Source organism: Maylandia zebra, linkage group LG16 (genome assembly GCF_041146795.1).
Source record: "Maylandia zebra isolate NMK-2024a linkage group LG16, Mzebra_GT3a, whole genome shotgun sequence".
NCBI classification, from domain to species: domain Eukaryota; kingdom Metazoa; phylum Chordata; class Actinopteri; order Cichliformes; family Cichlidae; genus Maylandia; species Maylandia zebra.
Window position 1 is genome coordinate 12740077 of NC_135182.1, and position 18220 is coordinate 12758296.

At 40.5% G+C, this 18220-nt stretch overlaps 1 protein-coding gene across 4 annotated transcripts in view; it reads right to left on the minus strand.

Moving 5' to 3' along the window:
- Window positions 1-1761: 1761 nt before the first annotated feature.
- znf385b (zinc finger protein 385B) overlaps window positions 1762-18220 on the minus strand; it is a 118843-nt gene continuing 102384 nt past the window's right edge. For 3 of the 4 annotated variants that reach the window (XM_076874689.1, XM_004567930.6, XM_004567931.6), the window contains exons 5-11: window positions 15833-15969; window positions 15582-15692; window positions 11804-11999; window positions 11334-11705; window positions 8954-9138; window positions 8111-8206; window positions 1762-7987 (exon numbers count right to left, since the gene is read on the minus strand). In XM_076874689.1, the coding sequence (XP_076730804.1) occupies window positions 7718-7987; window positions 8111-8206; window positions 8954-9138; window positions 11334-11705; window positions 11804-11999; window positions 15582-15692; window positions 15833-15969 (1367 nt within the window). In that variant the 3' untranslated portion in view covers window positions 1762-7717. The remainder of the gene's footprint in view (window positions 7988-8110; window positions 8207-8953; window positions 9139-11333; window positions 11706-11803; window positions 12000-15581; window positions 15693-15832; window positions 15970-18220) is intronic. The other variant, XM_076874690.1, reaches the window with a different exon arrangement.

The following is an 18220-nucleotide window of genomic DNA, read 5'->3' on the forward strand; positions in this document are numbered from 1 at the left end:
TACCCTGGTGTAGGTGTGCTGCGGTCAGTTGAAGAATCCGCGCGAGTGTCTCTGTGAGTTTCCCATCACGTCGTAGCTACTCGGTGCTTGCTCGGAAGTTTAGGGGTTTTTTTCGCTGTAAAAAGAAGTTTTCTTCCCACGCACGATGGACGCTAATGTTTTTGTCACTTTTTATGGAATCAAACTCAAAGTAAGGTCAGTACTTCCACACTTTAAACGCTGCACGCTCATACTCTCTCCCGCACTCGATATATTATCCATTGTTGATCTGCACACAGCTGCTGTCACCAACGTCGCACTTGCTTACGTCACTGTCATGAGACATTCTCGCAAAAAAAATCACGGTTTTAGTAACGCAGTAACGCAGCGTTCCTACGGGAAAGTAACGGTAATCTAATTACCGATTTTGCAATAGTAATCCCTTACTTTACTCGTTACTTGAAAAAAGTAATCAGATTACAGTAACGCGTTACAAGTAACGCGTTACTGCCCATCTCTGATGGTGAGCCAGGTGTCTGCTGGTGGAAGCTGGGTGCAGGGGTTTTATGGTCCATTCTCATGGCCTTCAGGAGTTTGGGCATTAAAGTAGAGAGGAAGATGTCTCCAGACAGATGTTTGGACACAAACCCAAGTTTGGATGAAAGAAGTCACTGTGTCCCAACACCATATTATGGAACAAGTGCATTATATGAGGTTGGGTGATTCAACAGGATACAGGAGAACCTCAAGAACCAAACATGTTAATCAACAAAATTGTTAAATAAAAAAAAAAGAAGAGGAAGATAAGATGTTCAGCAAGCACTAGGACGCTTCATGCAGAATGTCTGTTTTACACACTAGCTCCACTACCAGGATCTGAATTGGCAGTTCTTCTAGGCTAAACGCCTTGCTGTCATGTAGACAAACCAAGCTCAGAAAACAGACACTAAAGCCTCTTCATGATTTTATATTTTTTGTATATTTGTATATATCTGTACAAACATTTTTGTCATCTGATGTGTTCATCAGACAGTGAATGTTAGAAAGAAAGCACTCAGGTTTTGTCAATGGATTTTGGGAGGTGTTTTAATAATAAAAATTTAAAAATAAACCTTTAGAGGCTGACTTATCTGTTTTCAAACATCCAGACCTGAACTTTGACAACGGCATTGCCCAGTGGATGAGTGTATGAAAATTCAAATGAGCAGGTGCATTCAGATGGAACAGTCTTTAACCCACCAAAGTCCATCCATTTGCATTTGAGCTAGTCTGCCTCCTACGTGCTGTACCCAGCAGCACCCTCACCTAAACCAAACAGAGTGGTATCTCTGCTGTGTGAGAAAGGGCAACTTCAGGATGATGTCCTGACTTCATTCACCTGACGCTGAGTTTACGTGCCAAAACAACTTATGTTTGATCAGCGACGAAAGCAGGAAATTAAAGTGCCTACAAGCACATATTGATGATCATTAGATCATGCCTATGTCAAAATGTTTTTTAAATAGCTTAGTTCAAGTATCTGATTTCATGTTGCACAATCAAAAGAAAACAGATGGACTCTACTGTTGGAAAAAACTGCAGGGAGAGTAAAACCACTCTGCTGACCCACGTGAGTTAGCTTTCAGCAGGACTGTTTTACACAGTGCTGCTTTAAAGCATCATGACTAACATAGGTATATATAACAAAAACATTTGGTCATAATTCAGTGTTGCGTAGGGTCTGTGTGACAGCGTTTCTTCATCGAAGTCTTCTTTTACTTCAAAAAGAATAAACACGGCTGATGTAGGATATACAGCAGTTTTTAATGAAAACAATTTTTTACAGGAATAAAATAAGAGAAATGTTGCATAATATAATTTGCATATTCACATCATAATAAACAATTTTCGTTAAAAAAAGAAGCTGACAAGGGTTCTCTAAAGCAGGAAGACTGGAATATAAAGGGAGACATCTTTCACATTCATCTCTGAGCGCACTTCAAACATTTCCATTCAAGGTCAACCGTGAAGGATTTGAATGAAGAGGGCTGGCTAAATGTATCGAAGCTGAACCGTGTGCGTCACCAGTTTTTCCTTCCCACTTTCAAACCTGAATGCGCTTTTAAAATATATTTGGCGAAAATTGACAAATAACACATATAACACTCCACCAAACTATGTTTTGTAGTTATCTCAAATATATGAGATGCTTAAAAAGAAAAAGAAGAAGCCCTGTGTGTAGTAGTTTGGGTGAACCGCTCCTTTAAACATTTAATTTACTTCACTGTTTGCATGACATTGATGTTCATGGAAATGGGCTCTTTTGTTGAAAGCAAATAGTCAACATTTATTCCAAGAATGCACACACACTCAAACACAAACACACTCACCATTTAAACAGTGCATCCCAGTTTAATTCATACCAGTGTTGCAACTACAGGCCCCCGAATGTAAAGTCTACCAAGCCTTAAGTGCTGAGAAAAGCAGCATCTGATCAGTTCAATATTGCACCCTGATGACATCATGGGACAGGAAGTTGAGAACAGCTGATTTGATGTAGAAGAGTCAGACAGCCATCATTAACACAGATTTGACACACAAGAACTGAAGTAAGTTACTGAGCTGTGAGATCAGTTACTGCATAGAAAACACACACACACACACACACACACACACACACACACACACACACACACACACACACACAATAAACTGTTTGTTTGTTACTGGAAGACTGAGAGGCTTCAAGTTCTTCAGGAAGAGGCAGGAAGACATTTAAAATACTGACCACTTGAAAACACAGAAAGTTCAATATTGACGATGACGATTTCCAAATGTGAGGGTTACTGACTTTTTCTGCTCGTGTTTCTCTTTCTGATACAGTCTTTTAGCTGTGAGGCCTGGTGTGCTTTTTTCTTGCCATGGCAACAAAAGTATTTACATAAAAACAGCGTAGTGACATTCACACCAATGCTGTAAATGTGCTCGTGTTAGCTATTGATCATTTCTAAATGTGCTAAATTTCTAATTAAGTATATGAAACCAGAGATAACCTCCAAAAACCAAAGAGAAAGAAACCATCCTTTAATAAGCACTACTGTTTCAAGCAGTGAGGGAGGCAGAAGAATATTTGAAACACTAGAAAATCATTGGTCAGGTCTAACAAAGCCAAAGTCAAGAGGCAACTCATGCTGCTGAGAGTTTAAAAAGAAGACTAACACATAGAGTCAGTAGGTGTTAACACCCAATGCAATATGAGGATAGGTTTGAAGCAGTAGAGCCATTGCAGTCCTGGAAGGAGCTCTGGGGCTGTGAGCAGGGCATGCTGGACTTCCTTATGTGTGCTGTGACTAACCTCTTTCCAATCCCAAGCAGCTTTATTGCCTGAGACAAGGAAAAGGATGCATCCTGCAAGCGGTGTCAGCCAGGCTCATGCAGCCTGAGCAACATCTTAACTGGATGTCAAAAAGCGCCGTAGGTGGTGGGATGATAAGGTCCTCACAGACACCACAAACAGACTTCCAGAGGGTCAAAGCTAGTTTTCCACTGTCCTCCACTTCTGACTTCAAGCTTCTGACTGACAGAAAAGAATTCAGACCTCATAAAGAAGCTTAAAGAGGTAGTAGGGATCACACTCTAACCTATCTAGATGTACAAAAACTTCCCATGAACTGCAACAAGCCAGGTTCCAGTGTCTGGTTGTTGAGGCCATTTCCAAAGTATAGTGTGCGTCCTCATTTCTAGACTAAAGTCAGCTGCTGTGGGCAACATCCATGTGGAATTTCCTACAAAAGACTAACTTCAGGGTCAAAGGACTAAAGAAAGCCAATGAGGAGCTACAGCAGCCAAGACTAGCTCAAGAAGGTGAAGCTATGGAAGAGTTCCCAACAAAGCATAGAGGACACAGACAATGCTGCCACCAGGCTATCATGTGAAGGCCACCACATGCTGCGCTTCTGATGTTTACATCACCCAATAACCCTGTAGAAGAAATTAATGTAAAGTTTTAAGAAAATGAGCACATTTATCCAGTAGTAGACCACTTTTACCATTAAAGGATGGGTTCACATTTCCTCAAGTCTACTGTAACACAGAAATCACATGTCTGTGAGGCATTGCTCAGTGTCGTTGATAATGTTGTCCGTACTGGCTGCAAATAAAATATGAACCCATCCTTCAACTCCAAAGTCATTAAGACTGACACCAGTGTTAATCTGACCAATCACATGCTGCCTTTTACCTGAGCGGGCACGTGTTCCTCAGGTAGACCTGTCTGCACAGTATCTGACTGCTTTCCTGTGACATCGCGTTACATCAGAGTATTTGTTATACAGTTTGATGAGGAGACACCATGACATCATTAGTAACATTAACATTTTCTCTGGTTTCCAGTGCAACTGTGAAAACAATAACCTGAAGGTTAAAAGTGCTAAAAGAAGCTATCTGCTAGCAGTACACCAGACTGACAGCCAAAAGTCCTGCTACTGCCCTCTAGAGGCTCCAGTGCTCAGTGTGTTGGACAGAAAAACAAACATATTAAAGCATTAAAAGTTCATCTGGGACCCTGTGAACAGTTTGTGTGATAATGCTTGCTCAAAGGCCCTCTAAAAGGCTTTTTCCCACATCCTTCAACCACGTCTCCTTAAAGCTTCATCACATGACCTGAATGACTGAAACGGAAAATTGAATTAAATTAAACAAAAAAAAATCGATTAATGCTTACATAAATCAGCAAATGCGACAGCACCGTAGCACCCAGACATTACAACAACATAATTTAAATGTAGGAAACATACACAAGATGAAAAGTGTACTTTAAATTGATCATTTTTTCATCGAGCCTCAAAGCTTTGCACCAAAACAAGATAAATAACCACCCCGTCAACAAAGAAAAAAGAAAACATACGAACGTCATTCTGAATGTTGTTCTTCTTTGTTTATCAGGCAGCACAGAAATTCAGCAACAGTTAGTTTAACCTCCTAGGACCTGGCATCCACATATGTGGACATCACATTTTGGCTTATTTAGACCAAAATATTCAATTTTGGTGTACAGGGGCCTGATATCCACTTACGAGGACATTATACTGCCAATGGTCTATCGAAATTTTAAATGAATATCCTCATATGTGGCTCTCATTTTTCTTAGAAACAAAAATCAGGTAAAAAAAAATAAAAATCTGGTAATTCTTTGTTTTTACATTCATCGGGTCCCAATCAGCCCAAATATCAAAGAGAAATTAAAAATGCATGTCGTGGAAGAGTTCGGGTCTTAGGAGGTTAAAGACAGGATTTGACTATTGTTACTCATTAAAACTGAATAAGTAACGAAGCACGTAGAACAAGTTAAAGCCAAAAAAACAGGCCCCTCTGTGTATCACATATTAAGCAAGCCGGGGTAAAGTCGTGTTTTTACTCAAGGTTTTGTGGCCAAAAAAACATTTTAGCTCTTCTGGATGGCATAATTTTCACTTTCCTGTTGTTCTTGGAAGACTGGATAAATATCCTGCGATGCTGGCGTGTATTCACACACTCAGTGGGTTTGACAACACAGATTTTTCTCTGCTCCTAGATCAAGTCTATTTTTATTATCCTGGGTAACAGAGCTGGACTATAAAGAACAAGTGAAAAACACAAAAACACACCTCACCCAAAGCTCTGAGATGTAGCTGGAGGTTCAGAAAACAGCCAAGAAGTGGACCTTTGAGTGATGATGAAAAAAGGTAATATGAAGGCCAAAGAAAGCTTTAAAAGCTAATGGGTTCATCGTGCACCTTGAGATAACCATCCCTGGACCAGAGTGCTAAATGGACCAAAAGTCTTAATTTAAGCAGTTATTGAAAAATCAAGAAAAAGCTTTAGGTAAATATATACAACACACAATGTAAAATAAATAATTAGAGCACAAAAATAACCAGAGAAGCATTAATTAAAGCTGTAGGTAAAAGTTTGTTTTATCGATTGAGAGTCCGTGAGCTTATTTGCAGGTTGTGGAAAGTTCTAGTAATGTTTTAAAACGTCTCTCCAACTCTTCAGCTTTCAGAAAAGTTCTGCTCAGATGCTTCAAACTCCAGAAAGTTCAGTGACAACAGGAAGGTTCAATAAAACAAAAGAATCAGACAGAAGGCCCTTTTCTCCATCCAGAGTCCAAAATCATTTTTCAACAGGCAGCGGAGACAGGTGGACAGGACACGGGGACACTAGTCACACATTAGTCACACAGAAAGCAGAAAACAGTCGGAGACAATGATGAGCAAAACCTTTGGATAACCATTAACGGTTATGTGACAATGTTGATCTGAGAAGCTGTCTGGTTTAAACTGCTTTTCATGTTTCCACTAAAGAATATATCTGCTTTAGTGCAACTTGGTGAAGCTGTAGCCGCCACTGAGGACACAGAGCAGGATGTGCTGTAGTGCTGTGTCAGGTCATGTCACCAGTTGCAGATGTTTTATACTTTTTAAGGATTTTAAAGCTGATTTTAGTATTTACGTAGCTCACGTGTATCAAAATGTAATTGTTTTGGGACAAAAAACAGAAACATTTTACAAATTGAATTGCATACTTGCCTGGCAGTTTGGATGCAGGGAGATATTAGAACTGAACAACAGGTGAATAAAAAGCTATTTTATTTATTTCTGCTCTTTTTTAAGGAGAAAAGTGAAATTTTTGGTCAAGTTTTTATACATCAGTAACCAAATAATAAGGTTTTAATGACATCACCAAACAGATCAGTAGGTCAAACACTCGCAGAGGCTGAAAACAGGCCGCCTGTTCAACCAAACAGTTCACACCACCGTGTCCCCACTAATAAATAAAACCATGTAGGTTTTATTGTAAACCATGTAGGTTTCGGAGCTGCACAACAGGACGTCTAACTGTTTTTAGAGTGTTTCATGTGATTTGTTGACAATAAGTACAAAATGCTGTGTACTCCATCCAACTTTTTTTTTTACTTTCTTCAGGAATTATGTATATGTGAAACACGAGAGTAGCGTCTGAGTGAGGGCACGCTGACAGCTGCAGTAGTGTTAGGTCACGATAGACGACGTCTGCTGAGTTTCTGACGTCTTATTTGTGCTGCTAAGCTCCTCGAGCAGGTGATAGAACAGCTCCTCCAATCCTCTTCAAACTCTGAGGGAGAACCCGAGCTGGGATCTCGAGCAAAATGTTCCCATCAGCTTTAGTGTCTGGCCTCATCAAAACGTCCAAACTTCCTCAAAACCTACCCCCCAAAAAATCAGTAACAGCACTGTTACCTGTGTTGGTAAGAGTTTGGGAGCAGGTTCTGGGTTGTCTTTAGATTCAGTGTCTTGTCAGCTCTGACAAATCAAAATACATTAAAAGCCTATTTTTTTGGCCAATGCAGGCTGCTAAAAACGGATATTTGTTCTCGACTTGGCTTTCTCTAAGGTGGGCCCTGTGTTTTAGATTTTGCAGGTCTCTACGGTCACTTAGTGCTTTCTAAACAATGTTGAGCAACTTCAGTATTTTTTGGTTTCCAGGAACTTCACATGTCTCAATGAAAGAACTCTTTTGTTATTTTTTATTCTGTTTTTTCGTTCATCCAGGTTCAGGTTATTTAAACGTACATCCCCTCTTCTGGTCGGCAAGAGGCAGTTCACAGTTCACAACTTTCTTAGTGGGGAGGTTGCAGGTTTGAATCCCTGCAGTCTTAATGCGATGTCTCCCATGTCCCCGTAGTGGCAACAAAAAGCATGTCAAAGTTCGCTGGTATGACTTCCCGCTTCTGCTGGCATCAGTACGGCGTGAAGAGAATCGATCCTTGGCTCGCTCTGATTGGTCCAGGTGCTGGACGGAGGAAGGAGGCTGTGAAAAGGGGGGAAGAGGCCGGAGGGCGAGGGTGGATAGAGATCGCAGGTGTGAGGGGGGAGGACGTGGGTGTGAGGAGGGGGGAAGAGGACAGAGAGGATGGAGGGAGTGATAGAGAGGGGGTGAGCGGAGTAGATGGTGGAGCAAAAGGAGTGGAGAGGAATGAAGGTGAGAGCGCAGGCTTCACCAGCTCCTTCTGAGCAAACATGGAGAAGAGAGGAGGAGAGGAAACAAAGAGACATCGATGAAAAAAAACAGAATGAAGACAAAAGTAAATAATAATACTTAATTAGAGGAAGGGAGGTAAAGAGACACTCACAGTGAGTGAGCCGCGCTGCTGTTTGTTGTAAGGACTGTACTTGGGTTTGCTGGGTTTTCCTGCCACTCTGTCCTTGTGCCTCCTGCTGGAGATGTGCTGCAACAACAACAAACACTGTCACAGTGAAAGCAAATCTGAGGGCAGACAAGACCAACAGCAACCGAGACTATAAACTGCACAAGAACAGAAGAACCTGAATGAAATTAAGGATCAAGATTTCACAATGATTCACAAACTAAAAGCAACCAAGTATGTAGTTCACTAGTGTAAGTTCATTTGTCATTTCAGGTAAAGAGTTGTTAAACACATTAGTCGGATAATGTACAGCAAAAGGCCTTTCCAGGGGTTAAAAACCAAAATAAAATGAATAAACATTAATTTTCCAGTTGTAACTGTGAGAAGACTGTTTTTACTTTAAACTTTAAACATAAACTGAAACTACATTAAAGGTACAGTATGTGAAATCTCACCACTAGGGTGTGCAGCTTAGAGTCAGTTGAGTTCGACTTTCTTATCCCTCACAATTTAAGTGCATTATCCTAGCTACGGTGGCCACTGCATGACAAAACTCTGGCCACAGTTCATCTGTAGTGAGTGTAGGCTGTCAGTCCACTGTTTACCTCAGATGTCAATATGTGTCTATTTACTCTGCAGGACGCTGTAAAACCTTGTGAAAGGAGTCCAATATGACGACGATCACTTCTGTGACAGCAATGCTGAGGTGAATTGCTGGTTTTACTGAACCTTAGTATTGTGTAGCAAATATTTGAGTGTATATGAACAGTCTGACAATCCTGTAGCTGCCTTCCTTTAGATATTTGTGAACCTGCTGCGAGTTTCTACCTGTTTAAGCTGGATCTCAGAGTTGACATGGACATCACAGATCTGGCAGTGGAAGGTTTTGTTCTGCAGGCCGGAGCCCTTCAGTCCCGAGCTGCTGCCGTTCTTCAGCTTTGCTCCAGGCCGAGGGTAGGCTTTGATCGGCCCAGCGCCACTACGAGCCTCCAGCATTGTTTTATGTTTTGATCCTGAAAGCAAAGGAAAACAAACTCAGGAAACACGAAAGGTAAAAATATCTTTAAATATGGGTCTGTTGTTTTAATTCCATCAAAATAAAACCTGTACACATCGTCTGCTTTTACACTGATCTTTATCTTCATGGTTACAAAAGCTTTCTATAAAAATCAACCAGAAAAGACTTGCCGAGGATAAATATTCATGTGTGATTATCATAATGTGGAAACAGAAGTGCAGAAACTCTGCTGAAAGCTCTCCCTGTTGATGTATTCCAGGATTTCCACAAATCCTTTTGGCCATATTGGATTAATCAGAATCAGAATCAGAATCAGAATACTTTATTGATCCCTGGGGGAAATTATTTTTTGTTACAGTGCTCCATTTTAAACCAACATTAAGACAAGACAGACAATACGCTAACTAAGAATAGTACAATATATACATATATATACATACATACATACATAAGTCACTTATAAATAAATAGTTGGAAAAGAAACATGTGTAGCTGTAGCAGCAAACAGTGTGTTAAGTGGATGCGTTGTACAGGGAGATGGCCACAGGCAGGAATGATTTCCTGTGTCGTTCAGTGGTGCTTTTCGGTAATCTCAGTCTCTCACTGAACGAGCTCCTGTGACTGACCAACATGTCATGGAGTGGGTGGGAGGTGTTATCCAACATTGTCTTTATCTTGGACAGCATCCGCCTCTCCGACACCACCTTGAGGGAGTCCAGCTCCATCCCCACAACACTGCTGGCCTTACGGATCAGTTTATTAAGTCTGTTGGCATCTGCGACCCTCAGCCTGCTCCCCCAGCATGCAACAGCATAGAGGATCGCACTGGCCACCACAGTGGTTATGAACAAGTTTAATAAGTTTAAGGCTTGTGTGTGTTTCATGCATGAAGCACAGCATTTGTTTTTTGAATATCTTTTAATGTCACAGGAGTAAAAGTAGATACCAAAGATCTCCAAGCAGGGGCAGCACAGAGCCGCTGAGGGAGATTAAGGGACACCTTCCTTCCACCTTTCAGTGTCATTAATCCAAATTCTCCTCTTTCTAAATGTGTTTATAGCTATATAGCTAAATGTATATACCCTGGTATGTTTCTGTGAGGAAGTAAAATAACTACCAGCAATTGAAATGTCCACCTAATTTATAGATTCAGAGATATGAAGAGTGAAAAAAACAGCATATGTTCGAGTGAGCTTCCCGCAGCTTTCAAAAGAAAACTTGGTTTTATGTGAATCTCTTTTGGGGGTTTTTGGGTCCGACTTAAAGTAAACACAGGACAAGGCCTCGTGGGAACTGCATTTGTAATCTCCATCCAGGAAAATTCTCCGGTTGACTTAATCACTTGATTGCTGGTATTTACAGATGGTAACATTAGTTGAAGCGCTATGCTGAGATGCACAACAGACATATTTTGTATTATTTTAGTTTAATCACCTGATGCTTACTCTATTTTAGCACTGTAAATAAGAAGCACAACCGCTCAGCCGATATTGTAGTTGGACCTGTCCTCACTGATTTACAGCCATGGTAAAAAGACACTCTGTCAATTCAAGGGTTTCACATATCAGGAGATAATAAACATGAGCTGACACTTGGCAGGTCTTGAAATTAGGTAAATAAAACCACAGATGAGTTACAACATGTCACATGTTACACAATATCAACATTTATTTAACAAAAACGAAGCCGAAATGCAAACAAAGTCAAAAATATGTCCATCTTTAATACTTCCACGGGAATTAAGACGATGAGTAACAAAATGCTCAGGAGGAAAGAGATTACCATCAGGGACTATCAGCCCATCAATCCGGGAAGAACTATAAGGATATTTACCAAACAATGTGAAATCTCCCATCGTACGCTGAGAGATTTTATTCAGGATTGGGCATTCCAGCAAATCCAGCCCAAGGTCAGACTGTGCAATGCTCAAAGAAACCAAGAGCCAAGAGACTCTACAGGCCACTTTTGTACATATTTCCTGTACTGTGCTAAAGATGAATCAATCCTTCTGTCCTTTAACTTCAATTTAAATTTCAGCAACTTAACATTCACCAGAACCGACAATTTTCATACATTCAATATTTTGTAAATGAAGGTGTAACAAAGAACTAGATGCCACAGAAGCTTTTGTTTTTGCATGCTAATGCTAATGCATATCATATAAAATCAAAGGTGCATATCTCTCCTCACCTGCATTATGCGCCTCCAGCTGAGAGAGCGAGTTGACCGCGACTTTACAAAGAGAACAATACAGCAGCTTTTTTGCCTTCTCCTCTTCTGACTCCACTGAAGGTGAAGCATCCTGGGAGGGTGCAGGTGGAAGGGGAGCAGGGCAAGACAAGGTAGTGACAGGAGCGGGAGCGGAAGCGGAAGACACTTTGGAAGAAGAGGATGACGAAGAGGAAGAGAGGCCTGGAGCTGGGAGTCCCGATGGGGGGCTGGATGGAGGAGGCTCACTGCCTGCTCTACTAGAAGAGGGGGAGGAGGAAGAGAGAGGGGAGGTAGAGGGGAGGAGGAAAGATTTGACAGGAGACGGAGTGTCTGCGGTTCTGGATAAGAAATCTGAAGGGAGAAGAGTGGAAGGAAAATGAAACAATATCTGAAAAAAACATCAGCAGTAACATAATTCACATCAGTGTTATTACTGGATAAAAATGAACCTGTGTGTTGATTAGTGCTGCTGTTAGCTGAGACAAGAGGGACGGGGACAGCTGAGACAAGAGGGGCGGGGCCAGCAGGATTACAGACGCTCCCATTGGTTTCTGCAGAATTTGACAGCTTAGCCTTGGCTTTCTTCTCCTGAGACTTGAGCTTCTTTGCGTGACGACTTCCTCTGTAATGAGCCTCAGCCTGAGACTGAGATGTAGAAATAGAAAAGTTTAAGTTTTGTATTTGAGCCATTCAGCATCCTCCAAAATAAAACCGATGTGAAAGGGCCAGAGACTGCAGTCAGTGACTGGAAAAGCCACTTCAGAGCAGCTATAACAATGAACCCTGTACATTGCTTTATAAGGTGCTCACCTTACAGAAGACATAAACATGTTTACAGCATACAAAAAGTTTGGTCTCTATGGCTAATCTCCCTTTAGTAATTCAGGGTAGTTGTTGAACCATAGAAGGCATAGAAAAGCATGCTAGCAAAGCTGCAGCAGCACAGCAGCTCTGGAGCTGCAGGCATTCATGCACGCTATAGGACACCTGTGTTTTGGAAAAGCTCAGAGCACAATCGCTGGAATTACACACATCAAAACAAGGACAATAGGTTTGAAGCATGAAAATACATTTATGTTTTATTTACAGACCTACATATAGCACACATTAAATCCAGGCCTCTGGGCCACCTGTGTACACAGCCGGACTGATTAAAACAGGACTTTACATATAATGTTAAATGCACAGGAGATGGACCTGAGGCCACTTTTGGGCTGGCGATGCGTGAAAAATGTGCAGCCCCCTCGTTCTCTGAATAAAGCCGGAGCATCTGTGCAGCAGGAAGGTTAACAAGAAATTGCCATAGCTATTTTTTTCATCATGCTCAGCTTTTCCCAACAGTGAAACATCATCCAGTAACGTGGCGTTTTGGCCAATCAGATGAATGCGAGTCCTCGTTTTCTGGGTATTCACACTGCAACAGGAAGGGTAATGTTTCTTTCCAGGCCTAGAGAGACTGCAATTTCCTTCTTCCAGAGTCCCATGGAGGGAGCATCCATACTCTTCCAACATAGCGCAATGGCTCTTCTGGCTTGAAGTAGTCCATAGTCCAGTAATTTGGTTTTTTTCCCGATTGCTTAAATTCCCTTGGATATATTCCAAGTACATAGAGTTTTCCTTTTAAAGGGATTTTTACCTTAAACACTTCAGACAGATATTTGATAACATCTTTCCAAAAGTCCTGGATTTTAGGACACTCCCATAGACAATGAAGAAGAGTCCCTTTTTCAACTAAACATTTAGTACAGATGTCCGGAATATCATTGGACACATGATGAAGCTTGACAGGTGTTATATAGGTTCTCATGAGCCATTTATATTGCAGTAGTTTAAAGCGTGTGTTTATTGTTTGTTTTTGTGCTTTTAAGCAAGCCTGGTTCCAGTCATTTTCATCTATGTCCTCTTGGATCTCCCTTCTCCAAGCATCCAGTTTATCTGCTGCTGAGTCTTTTGAGGAAAGCATCAGTAAATTATAACATATAGAGAGAAAACCTTTCCCTTTTGTATTCTTAATGCATGCCTCCTCTATTTTTGTCAGTGGTGGAAGTTCAGCAATCCTTTGCAGTTTTGATGACAAATAGTTTTTCAATTGTAAATATTTAAAAAAGTGCTTTGGGGGTATTAAATATTTTTTACACAACTGATCAAATGTGAGCAGCATGCCATCTGCATATAGGTCTTTAATTTTTTGAATGCCTTTATTTTTCCATATTTTAAATCCTCCACACTTTTACCTGGCGTGAACTTTCCATTTCCCCAAATAGGGGTAAATTGCGAAAGCGATGGAGGATCGCCCACATATTTATGAGCTGCATGCCAAATTATAATTGTATTTTTCAAGAAAGGGTTCCTTGTATTTTTTTCTTAATGTCTTAGTGTCTGAAGAATATAGAAAAGTGTGTAAGGGAAGATCTGGAACAGATTTTTGCTCGATGTCAACCCAGGCTGGAGGTGTTGTTGGGCAGCCATATAATACCATCTGAGGTTGGGGACTTGGAGACCTCCTCTTTCATAGGGCAAGTAAAGTAGTTGTAAGCGGAGCCTTGCCTTCTTATTATTCCAAATAAATTGGTTAAATAGTTTGTTTAAACTGTCAAAAAATGAAGTTGGTAGAGGCAACGGAAGTGTTTGGAAGTATTATAAAAATTTGGGTAAAATTGTCATTTTTAGGATATTTATCCAGCCTATCATAGATACAGGCAGGTTTGTCCAGCGGTTTAGCATTTCCGTGACCTCTTCTACAAGGGGATCATAATTTATTGAGGTTATGTCCTTGATGCTTGGGGCGATCCTAATGCCTAAATATTTAAAGCCTGTTGTAGTTGTTTTAAATGGGGTGGCCACCACAGGGCTTCTTCTTTCTTCTTCATTAAGAAACATTAATTCTGATTTAGAATTTTTAATTTTGTTTCCTGAAAATTCTCCAAATGTTTTTATTAATGTTACTAAATTAGGGTTACTATCTTTCAGATTAGTCAAAAAATATATATAATATCATCTGCAAATAAAGAAATTAGATGGTCTCTTCCTCCAATTCTTATCCCTGATATTCCTGCATTTGCTCTCACAGCTATGGCCAGAGGTTCTATTGCTAACACAAAGAGAATTGGTGACAGAGGGCAGCCCTGCCTGGTTGATCGCTGTAAATTAAAGGGTTTTGATACGTTATTGTTAGTTAAAACTTGTGCTGTTGGATGTGTATACAATAATCGGATCCATTTCAGGAATGTTTCACCTAGTCCATATCTGGGGAGCACTTGTAAGAGATAATTCCATTCTATTCTATCGAAGGCTTTGCACGCATCTAGTGATAGCAGCGCAGTGTCCTCCCTATTGTTTTTCTCATAAAGTACATTGAGGACACGTCTTATATTATGATAGCCTTGTTGATCGTCTGTTATCAAATTAGGCACATATTTATCTAGTCTTCTAGAGAGTGCTTTACACAAAATCTTCGTATCACATCCCATAAGACTAATTCCCCTATAAGAGGTCACGCTCCTCTCTTACTTCTCTGAGCCGTGATTCCTGTTTTCATGTTCACTCATGAATAATTTCACCAGCTCATGAATAAGTGATGTTTGACTGGCATGTTCCTAATGAGGCAGCTCGTTCCCGCACAGCAGTCGTCTGTGAATGGGCAGAGTGTCGTTTACGCAGATCTGTGTCATTAGGGTGTGGAAGGGGAGGTGTTACACCTGAGCTTACGCACCTGTTCTTTTCCAGGAGCACCTCACAAAATTATACAAAAAAAAAGAAAAGAAAAGACTTCATCTCTCTAGTGGTAGGACCCTCCTTTTCAGCAAGACTAACTATAAACTACTTGAGAATAAACTTTCATCCACAGTAACGCCAGTGAAAATTTAAAAGTCAGACAATAAACGGCAGTTTTTTGTTATTGTTCATTTTCAGGATCAGATCCCATAAAAACGCAGGACTGAAATGCGGTCGTTAACAGCAAGCTCAGATTAGCTTGCATGGCAAATGTTAATTTTAGATGTGCTGAATTATATTTATGATTGGAAAACTAATTCAGTTACACAGGCTTTAGGTGCTAATGAGCAAACATTTCTAAGATACAGTGCTAACATTTTCTAGCAAACGTGTAAATGTATTAATAAGCAAACACTTCATTTATATTTATATCTTGTATATCGACCAGAAACAAAACACACACACACACACACACACACACACACACACACACACACACACACACACACTTACATCAGAGTTGAACCTCAACTGGCAGACAGTACAGGAGATGACCTGTTTCCTTTTAGGTACCATGGTAACACCAAAGGTGTGGTTGATGACAGCCTTCTGCACCGGGTCCATCTGAGTGAGACACACAGAGGTCAGAGGTCACGAGCTTGTTTCAACCCGAGTACTGATGACACCATGAAAGATTTTTTTGTTCGATCTATTTGACCTGCAGCTATGACACACGCTCACCTGTCGCTACCACACACACCTACCGTGTTGAAGTTTGGGAAAAGTCCAACTGGTGACGTTGTCTCAACAGGAAACGGCAGAAAGGGTTTCATCATGACTGAGGGACCAGTGGCACCTATGAGACCTGGCAACGCTCCGCCCACTGCACCACTCCCACTTCCTGGGAACAGACACGAAGTTTAAATAATTGATTTCTAATACCTTTGTTTTCACACACTTCAAACAAACAGCAACAACACAAAGGTTTGCAGGGCAGAGTTTCTGCTTTAAGGATGAAGCTGAAACTTATATTGACCCAAATTTCACTTCAGAGTTGCTACAGTCACACCACAATGCGAAAATAAGGATATACTTATATTTTTCCATACTGAAAACATCTAGAAATGAATCCAGAAAAAAACCCTGGTTGACTCGTATTCACGCTACATAAAACGGGTGAGCCATTTTATGATGTTATGGATTTAGTTTGGTCCCTTTTGGCTAAAAATATTGGCCATTATTGAGTTTTAATAATGATTCCTCAGCTGTTTTGTCATTAGTCTGTTGACACTTTATGAAGGTGAAATTAAATTACATTTATTAATACATTTAAGAACTTTTATCCAAAAATTTGTTGAATAATGATTTCATAAATAGCCTTTTGTCAAATTAACCATCTGTAAGGATCAGGAAATATATCTAAAGCTGTGCCTGTTAAAGAGAAAGACACACTTCTTGGCATATTCTCTGAAGAGCAAACAAAAGGAGCTCATCTTTGATATCTCTGGAGTTACGACCTGGAAACCTGAGCAGCAGATCTGCTTAACAGTACCTAACATATGGATACAGAACATATGGAGCTGCAGCTGCTCGGGGCAGAGAGAGGCAATAATACAGAAAGACAAAGCGAAGAGAGGGCGAACGATTGGCTCACATAATGAGTCCACGTGTCCAGCTGCCACTCGGCCAGAAAGATGTGTAAACTTTCAAAAGGCAGGAAGTACACTAACCGAGCTCACGCAGAATCCAAGCTGACCACATCACACTATACACAACTATTACAAAACATTTCTTCAACAAACAAAACTTGAGTACTCTAAATCTGCCATGAATTATTAGCAGTGGATTATTTGGAGGGCGGTTACATGTGAGCAATTTTAGGAAAACAGTTGAAGATGTTTGAATCCACCTGCTGCTGCTAGTTCATGCTAGTTACCTGATGCAAGCATATTATTCTGTGTATGTTTAAAGTTACAGCATGTCAAAGCCCTGCAGTGAAATCTTTTGTAACAACAGTGTGTGGGTGGAAACACTGATGCCATCTGAATCAGGCCTGATGAAGGAGGGGGAGGCGGTGGAAGAAGAGGAGTAGGAGGAGGTTTCTGGTCATGTTGGTTTAGTGCATATGTCCAGTGTAATGTAATGAAGGTAAACCTGATTATATCCCATTTTAAATAACAGTCTGGCCAACTCTTTATGACTTCTAATGCATCCATGTGAGTACTATAACCCATTTACATCCACTCTACATGAACTCTAATTGTACCATTATAAAAGATTAGAAATAAAATATAGAAATACAACTCTACTTTAAGACCTATTATAATCTATTCTGATGAGCTGTAACTGACTGTGATCCACAACACATTAAACCAGTCACAATGTATTAATCTTATTCAGAACAAACCAACAAAAAAATTCACTATAGCTCCACCCAGACTTTAAATACTGTGTGTGTGTGTGTGTGTGTGTGTGTGTGTGTGTGTGTGTGTGTGTGTGTGTGTGTGTGTGTGTGTGTGTGTGTGTGTGTGTAACATTAGGCTAGCTGTAGAAGAGCTGTGTGCCAGGCTGCTGACTCTCTAAGTTTATCCTCATATAGCAGCACTGTGAGTCAGTGTCTGTATTTATAACTACAGCTGATTATTAAGTTCAGAACAACATGAGACGGTGTTGTAATCGAATGTGAAGGTGGGCAGATACGGCTCAGATCACGATCTGGATCCGGGGGGTTATTTATGATAGTAAATACACATTAGTGTCTATTTTTAAATGTGGCCTATTGTGTCAGCTTGGTGGATCGGTTACAAAAAAGAAGTCCTGCAGACCGTCATTACTACAACAACCAAAATATTTGTTAACCTACTGCGTCATACTGGAGCTCCTTCAGATGCGCCGCTATAATGCCTTCAGAGCTTGTTTAAGCACCACTGAGACCACCTTGGTGATAAGTTCAGCCAATTTAAAAAGCCTATTAACATGTAATAAAGCCACAATGTTAAGGTTACCTAAAAATCACTCAGGAGAACCACTGGAGCCTCTTCAAACACTACCGATGCCACGTGAAAAAATGCTTGAGAAACTTTTTTTTTTAAAGACAAAAACAAGCTGAACCACAGAAGCCACTTCAAGAAAGCCTAAGCATTCTTCCTCCT